This window comes from Rhinopithecus bieti, unplaced genomic scaffold (assembly GCF_001698545.2).
Source record: "Rhinopithecus bieti isolate Rb0 unplaced genomic scaffold, ASM169854v2 scaffold_15197, whole genome shotgun sequence".
NCBI lineage: Eukaryota > Metazoa > Chordata > Mammalia > Primates > Cercopithecidae > Rhinopithecus > Rhinopithecus bieti.
Window position 1 is genome coordinate 214,190 of NW_016808366.1, and position 12,654 is coordinate 226,843.

At 36.6% G+C, this 12,654-nt stretch overlaps 1 protein-coding gene across 6 annotated transcripts in view; it reads left to right on the forward strand.

Moving 5' to 3' along the window:
• The window catches only part of ZNF292 (zinc finger protein 292), a 127,596-nt gene that overhangs the window by 73,493 nt on the left and 41,449 nt on the right, over positions 1-12,654 (forward strand). For all 6 annotated transcript variants that reach the window (XM_017886623.1, XM_017886627.1, XM_017886626.1 and 3 more), the window contains exon 6: positions 4,008-4,210. In XM_017886623.1, coding sequence (XP_017742112.1) covers positions 4,008-4,210 — 203 coding nt within the window. The remainder of the gene's footprint in view (positions 1-4,007; positions 4,211-12,654) is intronic.

Below are 12,654 nucleotides of genomic sequence, written 5' to 3' on the forward strand. Positions count from 1 at the left end.
AGCCAGGATGGTCTCGATCTCCTGACCTTGTGATCCGCCCGTCTCGGCCTCCCAAAGTGCTGGGATTACAGGCTTGAGCCACCGCGCCCGGCCGCCATTGAGATTTTTATAGAGATTGTGTTAAGTCTATAGATTGCTTTGCCTAGTTTGGACATCTTAATAATATTAAGTCTCATCATCCATGAACACAAGATAACTTTCCAGTTATTTATGCATTTCATTTCTTTTAGCAGTGTTTTATAATCTTTAGTCTACAGGTCTTTCGCCTCCTCCTTGGTTAGCTTTATTCCTATTTTATTGTTTTTGTTGGAATTGTAAATGGAATTATTTTCTTAATTTCCTTTTTTAATTGTTCATTGTTAGTGTATAGATGCAGCTGATATTTATGTGTGAATTTTTACATCTTGCAACTTTGCCAAACTTGTTTATTAGTTGCAGTAGTTTTTAAATGGGATCTTTAGGACTTTCTACATATAAGATCATGTCATCTGCTAACAGATGATTTTACTTCTTTTCAATCTTGATGTCTTTTATTTTTCTTGCCTAATTGCTGAATTGTTTCTTTTTTTGAGACTGAGTTTTTGCACTTGTTGCCTAGGCTGGAGTGCAATGGCACAATCTCGGCTCGCTGCAACCTCCGCTTCCCAGGTTCAAGCAATTCTTCTCCCTCAGCCTCCCAAGTAGCTAGGATTACAGGCATGTGCCTCCACGCCCAGCTAATTTTGTGTTTTTAGCAGAGACAGGGTTTCTCCATGTTGGTCAGGATGGTCTCGAACTCTTAACCAGCACTTTGGGAGGCCGAGGCGGGCGGATCACGGGGTCAGGAGATCAAGACCATCCTGGCAAACACGCTGAAACCCCGTCTCTACTAAAAGTACAAAAAAATTAGCTGGGCGTGGTGGCGGGCGCCTGTAGTCCCAGCTACTCGGGAGGCTGAGGCAGGAGAATGGCATGAACCGGGGAGACAGAGCTTGCAGTGAGCTGAGATCGTGCCACTGCACTCCAACCTGGGTGACAGAGCGAGACTCTGTACCAAAAAAAAAAAGAGAAAGTGGCATAAAGAAGGCTCTTTTACATTTTTAATCAAATTGGCTAAATATCATTTATTTACATTGCCATGTGAAGTAGCATTATCTATGTCACATAGCTCTCTTGATAGGCCCAAATATAGTAAAGCCTGCTTTTCTGTTGAAGTCTGTGAATATGGAGAAAACATGAAAAGGCGACACATGAGTAAAATTACAAATATTTTATACTTTTGTGGGATGCCAGTGGGAAAAGCAGGCTAGGGAGTGAAATTTGATATGCTGGCTACCTAGAGATAAGTCTGAGAAGCTTGAAAACAGTCTTTGTTGCAATGTTGTAACATTATAAGGAAAAACATCTTGGATTGCAGAGAAATAGAGAAAGATGCAGGGAAGTAGGGGAAAAAGTAGTGAAGAAGTAGAGGGATAGAAGTGAGCTTTCAATAGGACTGAATTGAGTGTAATCCACTTTCGATCCATTTGAATCATGAACTTCAGAATGTATAATTATCTTCCTTTAAAGGCTGATGCTACTTCAGAGGTTTTTACTGCTGAAAGCTGCCATTCTAATGAGAAGTAGACCCAGTAGTCAAATAGAAAAAAAAAAAAATTATTTTTCGTATCTCACACTGTATAAAGCTAGAAGTCAGAAGACTCATTCTACTCCTAGTTATGTCATTAACTGGCTTTATGTCCCTAGGAAGTCGCTTGCCTTCTCTGAGCCTCAGTTTACTCATCTGCCAAATGATGAAACAGACAAAATGATTTGTAAATTTCCTTCTACTCAAATATTCTGTGTATTTTTGAAATCCATTTTGCCGTAAGTGTGGCAGTGGTTTCCCATCATTAAGAGACAAACAAAAGCCTATGGTTTTGAAATTTGCAATATTAATATTTTTTTACATTGATTTAATGCAGGAATTACACAATATGTCATTCTAACTTAAATGCTGCTATTTGAGAATGTAGGGCCTATTTGAGATTGGGACCATCGGTTTTGTTAAATACTTCCCTCCTTTAAGTTATTTATTCACCATGATCTTTTGATCTGTTGATTATGACTTTTTTGTGGGAATATTTGCAGTAATTCCCATTGCAGTAATTCCCAGACTTTATATCTCTAGAGTTTCCTTTGGAGAAAATTGTTGAATTAGGAAAGTAAAGCTGTTTATAGCCAGAATAACTTTATTATAACTTTGTTTTTTTTAATCTTACATTTAGCATCTTTTGCTTTGTCAGTGAACTAAACTGTAACTGCAATATAATTGTCCTAATAGGATAATGCAACTTTAAAAAAGAAAAGTAATGCCCTTTATCTCATAAAGACATAATAGTCAGAGGCACCAGAAACATATGCTTTATCTGTGCTTATGCTTTATACCTTTTGATTTAGTGTAATGTAAAGAATAGAGGGTAGCAGGTAAAAATGTCTAGACTTCAAGAAAAGGATTAGATTTGAGATCTTGTATTAAATTGCTTATATGTTTATGGTTTTAATACCGAGGAGCCATGATCATAGCATTTTATAGAAGAATCTTTTCATAGTAGAGTGGAGTACAGTTAGATCTAAAAATAAAAGTACTAGAGGGAAACAAAGGATATTACAAGAAGGAAAGAACATCTCTCATTTTCTGTCCTCTAACCTGCAAATTACTTACCAGACGTATCTTTCAGTCTGTTAACAAGCACAGAAGATAGTGTGTTTTATTCATAGGGCATTTTAAATTTTATTACTAAAAGCCTTCCCAAGGTTTCAGGCTAGCCATTGCCAAATAAATTTTAAACATGATTTCTATTCTGGTAAAGAACACTTAGGGAAAATTTAAACTTGCACTTGTTAAAACTTAAATTCTCCTTCATAAATACGAAAATAAAATATTAATTCTTATTTGTAGATGACCAAACTAGCACTAGGGGATAGTCAGAGGTTTGAACAAAGTAGAAGTGTTTTATAAATAAGTGACTGTTTTGAGTTTGTTTATTGACGTGTTAAAATAACAACAATAAAACCCACAGAAGTTTTATCCTTTGGCAAACTTTTCTCCCATCTTATTTATTTTCTATAGATATTTNGTTTTATTCATAGGGCATTTTAAATTTTATTACTAAAAGCCTTCCCAAGGTTTCAGGCTAGCCATTGCCAAATAAATTTTTAAACATGATTTCTATTCTGGTAAAGAACACTTAGGGAAAAATTTAAACTTGCACTTGTTAAAACTTAAATTCTCCTTCATAAATACGAAAAATAAAAATATTAATTCTTATTTGTAGATGACCAAACTAGCACTAGGGGATAGTCAGAGGTTTGAACAAAGTAGAAGTGTTTTATAAATAAGTGACTGTTTTGAGTTTGTTTATTGACGTGTTAAAAATAACAACAATAAAACCCACAGAAGTTTTATCCTTTGGCAAACTTTTCTCCCATCTTATTTATTTTTCTATAGATATTTTGATTCATTCTAAAACATCTGTTTTTAAAAGTTAGATTTCAGCTTTGTAAAAATGAAAAATATACCATCAATATTAAACAAAATATTAGTTGAATCTCTTCTTCTGGAATATTCCAATAGCTTTTTGTGGTTACTCATCATGTAAGGTTGTAATGCCCTAGCATTACAGATTTTAGGGATGCTAGCTGCTGGTGTTGAAGAATAACTGCTGTAGGAAAAAAATTTAGTGTAGTTTTAATAACATTGACTATTAGAATTTAACACAGAATTATTTTCATCATCAAGTTTATTCAGCTCATTCTAAATGGTCCCTTATGTAAGGACCAAAAGTACTTAACTTTTCAAAGTTAGCAATATAATCTCTTCTTGCTTATAACGTCAAGTCTTTTGTGATAGCCTTACTAGCAATAATAGAAAATTGAAAAAAAGAAGCATTTTAGTTCCTATGTTTAAAAACATTTCTTATAAGTGTTTGTATTGCAAATGAATTATTACCAAATGTTAATAATCTATTATGTCTTGTTTTTTAAAGTGAATGAATTTTTAGCTTTTGAGGGTCCCATCTTGTTGGATATGAGAATTAAACACCTAATCAAAACACATCAGTTAAGTCAAGCAACTGCTCTAGCAAAGCTGTGTTCTGACCATCCAGAGATTGGTTCAAAAGGTAGTTTTAAGCAAACTTACCTTGTCTGTCTTTGTACATCATCACCAAATGAAAAGTTAATCGAAGAGGTGAGTATGTTTTCTTTCATTAGTAATTATTTTTTAAGTTGAGAAATTAATTTTTAATTAGAATGTCTTTGATTTCCTTTTCTCTTAGATAGTGAAGAGATCATTGTCAATCTTACATTTTTGGTGTGTTCCTGAGTGGTGGCAACATGATTCTAAGCAACTTTTAGAATTATATGTCAACTGATTGCACCTAGTTTCTGTTTTAAATAATATACACCTGTTAAATGCTTTGGCTAAATTGTGGGAAAGATAGTGGTGGCTTTAACAGTTTAGTAGAATATCTAGATTTGTCAGCTTTGGGCCTTAACTTCAATCTTGTCTGACTTCAAGATACTTGAAGATCTTTTAAACTGGCTAATTTAAGTAACTTTATAGAATTTTTATGACTTATCTCTGGGAATACTTGGAGATGAGTCATATAAATTTTATATAGTATATGCACATCTATGCTATATATAATTTCGAGTACATATTTATTTGCATATTTAAAACCTTATTTTCTCTCTGAGATACTGTGTTCTCGCTTCTAGTTTGGTATAAAGCATAGTGTTCGCATATTTGTATAGTTTATGACTACAAAATTCTGAGAGTGGAATCGTGATCCAAATGGGAATTTTGCATTTTGGGGGACTCACAATTTCAAAAGGAAGTTGGAGACAGGGTAGGAGAATTAAAAGTTGTTGATCAAGAAACAGGGCATGTATATTTTAAAAATTTAGATAAAACTATGGTAGATCTGCCGGGTGTTGTGGCATGCCTGTAATCCAAGCACTTTGGGAGGCCGAGGCAGGCAAATCACAAGGTCAGGAGTTTGAGACCAGCCTAGCCAACATAGTGAAACTCCATCTCTACTAAAAATACAAAAAATTACCTGGGCATGGTGGTGGGCGCCTGTAATCCCAGCTACTTGGTAGGCTGCGGCAGGAAAATTGCTTGAACCTGGGAGGCGGAGGTTGCAGTGAGCCGAGATCACGCCACTGCATTCCAGCCTGGGCGACAATGTGAGACTCTGTCTGGAAAAAAAAAAAAAAAAAACCTATAGTAGGTTGATCAGTGTTCAGTGGGCACTGATTGTGTATAAGTGTCTTATATCTCTAATATACATACCCTTTGACTCCAGAGCAATAGAGAGGAAAACAAAGCGATTGTAGGTAAAACATAAGGATATGTTAAGGGAAAAGTTGAGATATAAGACAGAGAAGTAAACTAATAGAGCTTGCATGATCCTCTTAGACCGAGAGGTATTGTCATCAGTCTCAAAGCAGAATAGCTCATACAGAAAGCTCAGTGCCACATGAAGTTTGTAATGACAATTGTGTAATTTTTTTTCCTTGAGAATAGACAAGTAGAAAGGCAAGTGGTAGGCTTGGACCAAGATTAGAAATAAACCTGTTGGGTTTCTTATCTGAGGATATTGAGGATACAGACAGTTTGTAGGCTAGATGGAGTAGAACCATGGTCTGTAGCGTAGGATATTATATCATTATTAGTTTGGACTTCGACTAGTCTATATATTTTTTATTTATTATTTCTTTTATTACATGTAATTGACCTTTTAATTGATATATATGAGAGCAAAATAGAAGACTGACATTTTCTTATTAGTTCAAAATAACTAGATAAATTAATTTGCAGATGCATAAAATTTATTGAAATCACCTTTGACATGTGTGTAACTTTTTAAAAAGAAATCATTAGTTATTGTGCTGCTACATCTCATATTTTTCAGTGCCATGAAAGCTTTTATTATCAGTTCAGTCCCTGCCCTTAAAGTCTATCTGTCCTCCCTTCCCCTTCCACAGATTTGTATTAAGTGAATGATTTTTTCTGTGTAAGCATTGGCGGGGAGTTGACGGGAGGTGGGATTTAAAGGTGAATAAGGCATAGGCCCTTCACTAAAGAAGCATATCTCCTATTAGGAAACTTTACTGTCTAAACATAGAGTTGTTGGGTTAGCTTTGAAGTTGAAGACTATGAATTTGTGTCTCAAGTAAAATCCATTAAAAAAAAAAATCTGTATTTCTAGCTCTCTGAATAATCCAGTCTTGCAATACTGAGCCTAAGTTCCTTCTTGATTTAGTTATCCAGAGTTGAGTAACAGCAGTCCAGCCTGCTCTGGGATATGATCGGGAAAATTCTCTGTGAAGACCCTGGGTACCTCTAATGTCATGTGAAACTATTTCCCTCCCCCCACTTCTCATGTTAAGCAGGTAGAATTAAGACTTTTCATGTTCATAAGCAGGGTTCACTAAGGCCTGTATACTCTATCCCAGGAAAAAACTAGATCATGTACTGCAGAACAGGACAGATAGGTGTAAGTCTACACATATATAGTAACATTACTTTGTTTAAAGTCCCTTGTTACAAAGTAACAACATTACTTTGTTAAAAGTCCTTTTTTGCTTAGAGATTGCTTGCTCTTTTGTTTCTGTTATAAACACATTAGAAACTTGTTCATTGTTCCATATGAGGTGAGTGAATTAAGATTTACTGATTTATTGTCCCCAACCAGAGACATTGTCCCCTTTAGAAGAGGTGTGCACTATGTCCTGTCTCACTTGCCCACCCTACTCTTTGTCCGCTTCATTAATGTACGTTACTTGCCTGGTTCTTACAAGTATTTGAGATTTGGTTTTGTTTACGTGTTCCTTAAAGGATAGTGGGAATAGACTTTGTTAGAAGGAGTCAGCAATGGCCTGGATTGGTAGTGATCTTTCTGAGATCTTTGTCCAAGTGAGGCAAGGTATTGACTGTTTCCCAGGACCCTTTCAGTGTGATAGAAATAGGAGCTAGTTGATACCCCATAGGTTGTTTTAAAAAAAGAAAAGAAATAGCAGCTAGCCTTGGTAGATGGCAGAGGAATGGGGCTGGGAGAGATGAGTGTTTATCTGGCATTTCTGGAAGGAATGAACTGGATTATTGGAATAGTAGTAAAAAATAAAGTTAGCAGTGGCTAGATCCAATATTTCTATTCATTTTATCATTAAACTAAATATAGAAGTTTAAAAACAAACTTTCTATCTTGTATCTCTGTAGCTGTCTCATTTCCCCATTTAACACTCCACTAGGTAGTTATCATTAAGATTAAAATTTGATATATAATCTTTCTGACTTTTTTCTATGCAGATACATGTATTTTTAATACTTAAAATCACATACACACTCCCTGGTTGCTGGCCACTTTTCCCGCTATTATTGTGGACATGTTTCCATATCATTCCATATAGATCAACCTTATTTCTCATGGCTACATAATTCCATAGTATGGATTTGTAATATCTTTAACCAGATTGGTGGACACTTACTTATATTGTTGCTTTTTGCATACATCCATGTATCCTTGTGGGGAGCGTACTGGTAGGGTAAATTTCTGGAAGTGAAATTGCTGGATCAAAGAATCAGCACATTTTAAATTGATAGGTTCAAACTATCCTCCAGAAACGATTATGGCAATTTATGTTTCCAAAAACAATATGTGAAATATCTTCTTAGAGATTATTAGTCTTAAATATTTGCTAGCCCAAAAGTTAATTTTGATTAACTCTTGATTTTTTATTTTCTTAGTTATGACAGGTTTAACATTTATTTTCTATATGGAAAGCAATATTATTTTGATAAGCAAATCAGTTATTTTTTAAACTTTTTGTTTGTTTGTTCATTTGTTTATTTGTTTTGGGAGACAGAGTCTTGCTCTGTTGCCCAGGCTGTAGTGCAGTGGTGTGATCTCAGCTCATGGCAACCTCTGCCTCCTGGGTTCAATTAATTTTCCTCAGCCTCCCAAGTAGCTGGGACTACAGGCGCGCGCTGCCGTGCCTGGCTAATTTTTTGTATTTTAGTAGAGACAGGGTTTCACTGTGTTGCCCAGGCTGGTCTCAAACTCCTGGGTTCAGGCAATCCTCCCGCCTTGGCCTACCAAAGTTGCTAGGATTATACACATGAGCCACCACACCCAACCGAAACTGTTTTTGAAATGTGATTACAGCCAATACTTTTTAAAAGCATACTTTGTAAATTCATATAAAATGTTGATAGTGTTCTATATTTTTTGATTGTTTGGCATAAAGAGCCATGTTAAAACATACAAATTATTATTTACATCTTTGAAATAATTGTTATGCTGTACAAAGGGACTTTATTCAGCATAATGTGTCTTTAGCAAACAGATCATCCTAATTGGTTTTAAGTATTTTATTAAGAGTTCTAAATTTTCTGGTATTTAAATTTTTGCTCATTTGTCAAAGCAATAGAGAATAGTCCCTATATAGGTAATATACTGATAATCTCTGAACTTTGCTTCTTTGGATTTTTAAATAATTCTTGTTCATTGTTGGCTATGCTTCACTTTTCATAATTTTAATTCAGTCATTTACTACTTTATATATGACTTCCTTATTCCTACATTCTATTTAATGTCATATTTTTTCAAGACAGCCATCTAGTGGCAAATCAGAGAAATAAAGGATCCCAAGTACACCATAAAAATTGTTTCATTAGTATGCCTATGAAAAATGAAGTTTGCTCTGTTAGTGAATATAGCAAATGTTCCGTTGGTACGTTGCATGTATATGAAAAAATACACACAGGCAGTCACACATTTATATTTTTAAATATTAAGAGTAAGCCGAGCGGGTGCAATGGCTCACACCTGTAATCCCAGCACTTTGGGAGGCCGAAGCGGGTGTATCACATGAGGTCAGGAGTTTGAGACCAGCCTGGGCAACATGGTGAAACCCCGTCTCTACCAAAATACAAAAATTAGCCAGGCGTGGTGGCACTTGCCTGTAATCCCAGCTACTCGGGAGGCTGAGGCATGAAAATGGCTTCAACCTGGGAGGCGGAGGTTGCAGTGAACCGAGATCACACCATTGCCCTCCAGCCTGGGTGATTGAGTGAGTCTCCGTCTCAAAAAAAAAAAAAGAGTAAGCTAATGATAGTAATAATATTGGGGAAGTAAATTTCTTTCCTTATGCATAATAGATAAATTTGGTACCATATGAGCACTCAGCAAGAGTGGCTTAGGTTTTATTTTTTATTTTATTTTTTATTTTTTACTTTTCTTGAGACAGAGTTTCGCTCTTATTGCCCAGCCTGGAGTGCAGTGGCACCATCTCAGCTCGCTGCAACCTCCACCTCCCGGGTTCAAACAATTCCCCTGCCTCAGCCTCCCAAGCAGCTGAGATTACAGGCACCTGCTACCACGCCTGGCTAATTTTGTATTTTTAGTAGAGACAGGCTTTCACTATGTTGGTTAGGCTGGTCTCGAGCTCCTGACCTCAGGTGATCCATACCCCTTGACCTCCCAAAGAGCTGGGATTTCAGGTGTGAGCCACCGAGCCAAGCCTAAGGGTGGCTTAGGTTTTAGAAGAACAACAAAAATGATAACATTAAAAATAAATCAGACTTTCAAGAAATAAGGATTTTTATTAAACCTGAACAAGTAAAAATCCATATTTAGCAGCATACGAATATGTGGCCTTAGTATGCCTGTGCACGTGGAATTCTGGAAAGAGCACAGACTCTGAAGCTAAACTTAGGTTGACGTCTTGACTTTGCCACTAAGTGCGTAACTTTGAGCAAGCAACTTAATCTCTTAGACCTTCTTTCTTTATTTTTTTTTTTTTTGAGACGGAGTCTTGCTCTGTCGCCCGGGCTGGAGTGCAGTGGCCGGATCTCAGCTCACTGCAAGCTCCACCTCCCGGGTTTACGCCATTCTCCTGCCTCAGCCTCCCGAGTAGCTGGGACTACAGGCGCCCGCCACCTCGCCCGGCTAGTTTTTTTGTATTTTAGTAGAGACGGGGTTTCACCGTGTTAGCCAGGATGGTCTCGATCTCCTGACCTCGTGATCCGCCCGTCTCGGCCTCCCAAAGTGCTGGGATTACAGGCTTGAGCCACCGCGCCCGGCCTAGACCTTCTTTCTTTAAAAGAAGTATTAGCATTGGCTGAGCATGGTGGCTCATGCCTGTAATCCCAGCACATTGGGAGGCCGAGGCGGGTGGATCACGAGATCAGGAGATCGAGACCATCCTGGCTAACACGGTGAAACCCCATCTCTACTAAAAATACAAAACGTTAGCTGGGCATGGTGGCACGCACCTGTAGTCCCAGCTACTCGAGAGGCTGAGGCAGTAGAGTCGCTTGAATCCGGGAGGCAGAGGTTGCAGTGAGCCAAGATCACACCACTGCACCCCAGTCTGGACAACAGAGTGAGACTCCATCTCATAAATAAATAAAATAAATAAATAAAGTAGTAGGTAGCATCTACCAGCAAGCTGTTTGTCTGGAGGCAATGCAGTTTGTCTGCATGAGTGTGACAGGGTAATTGTTTAAAACTAACATAACTTTGAATAAAATATATTGTGATGAAGTGGAAAGAGCTTGTTTTTTTTTTGTTGTTGTTGTTTTTTGGGTTTTTTTTTTTTTTTCTCTGTCACCTAGGCTGGAGTGCAGTGGTGCAATTTCAGCTTACTGCTGCCACCTCTGCCTCCCAGATTTAAGTGATTCTCCCACCTCAGCCTCTTGAGTAGCTGGGACTACAGACATGCGTCACCATGTCCAGCTAGTTTTGTTATGTTTTAGTAGAGATGGGATTTCACCATGTTGGCCAGGCTGGTCTCGTACTCCTGACCTCAGGTGATCCACCCACCTTGGCCTTCCAAAGTGCTTGGATTACAGGGGTGAGCCACCGTGTCTGGCCAGAGCTTGGATCTTTGATGTCAGCCAGACGTGATTTGATTTGTGGCTCAGCCACTCAACTAGCACATTCATCATACAGATGGTCCCCCAGTTTATGATGGTTCAACTTAGTATTTTTCAGCTCTACAATGGTGTGAAAGTGTACATATTCAGTAAGTTTCTGGACATATGATGGGGTTACATCTAGATAAACTTACTCTGAATTGAAAATATCTTAAGTCAAAAATGCACTTTCAACTTACATTATTTTCAACTTAGGATAGGTGTATTGGGATGTAGCCCCATCATAAGTCACAGAGCATCTGTATATAGAATGTTAGTGATAATACCTACCTAGTGGGAAAGTTATGGTTAATAATATACATAAAATGTCTGACCATGTGTTTAACATATTGTAGATATTTTTAAATCTTTATATATATCCTTCAGTCTTTTTTTTAATTTGCTTAAATCAAGCTGCTTATAAAGATTTGTTGAAAAAGAGTCAGACAGAGGAGTAGTGGAAAGAACACTATACCGGGTAGTACAACACGAGATTGCAGTCTTAAGTCTTCCACTAACTTCATAATTGCTTTAGGTAGTCATTTATGTTGAACACACGATGTTTTTTTTGTTTGTTTGTTTCTCTCTTAGTGTTTTCTAAGAAGGCCTGATTTAATGTGTAAAATAGAACCTGTGAATCTACTGCCCCACAGCGCTTATCCTTATTATCAAAGATTGACCTCAGGATTACCACCATTCTCCATTTACATACTTGTTGAATCCTAAACACATTACATTTTACACATATGCACATTTTTGCTTACTCAATATTTTATGAAAGAGAGAAAATCAACTAGGAGAGGCATAGTCTCCTCTGTGGTACGTGAGCGCTAATGGTCTGTTTTGTCTTTAGTTCTTTTTGCCATCTGTCAGTTGTACCATGTTGGAATTAATCTTTCTATTCTTTGGAACACTGGTAATTTGTGATTGTATGCTGTTTGTCACATCCCTTGTCTTATAGCAGATGCTTGTAGCAATCACAGGTAAAGTCTCTTCGTTTTATGTAGTACATCATTGTGATGAGGTAATAAATTTTAATTTTTTAAAAAAAATCATAGATGTAAGTGCATCATTAAATGAAGCAAGTTGCCTTCGTCTAGGTTATATGTACACATGCATGACTTTTGGCAAGCTTTGAGATGGAGTATATTTATATGAAAAGAAAAATAGTGGAGATTTATAGAAAGTTGAGGTGAGCTTATTTTAAAAGTCGTAGTTACATAAAATGCTTAACACTATATTTTTCCCTCATGAATAGATATGTAGTTTATTAGTCTATACGCAGTGTACCTCTCTGTGTCTCTCTGTTGATTCTAATGCTTGTTTAAATCAGTGGATAAAAGGGGAAAAAATAAAAGTACTGTAGGTTTTTTTTCATGATCAGATCTGATTGAATGGGTAGAGAGTGCTTATAGTTATCAGTTGTTACATATAAATGCTTGTAAATTCTTAAATAGTGTTTCTTAATATTCTTAATATTTCTCCGGTGTTTCTTAATATTCTCAGAATTACTGTGTAAATTTCTACTGGCTATAAAGAAAGGTATTTTGTTTTTTTTTTTTTAACTGCAGCCAATCTTTGTCCCATAATGACAAATTTTGACTGACTTGATAGTTTATGAATTAATGGTATTTTATTCATGAAAACGATCTGTAAATATCTAATGAAAAAACCAAAGGTATATTGCTCTGTATCCTAATATAAAACCG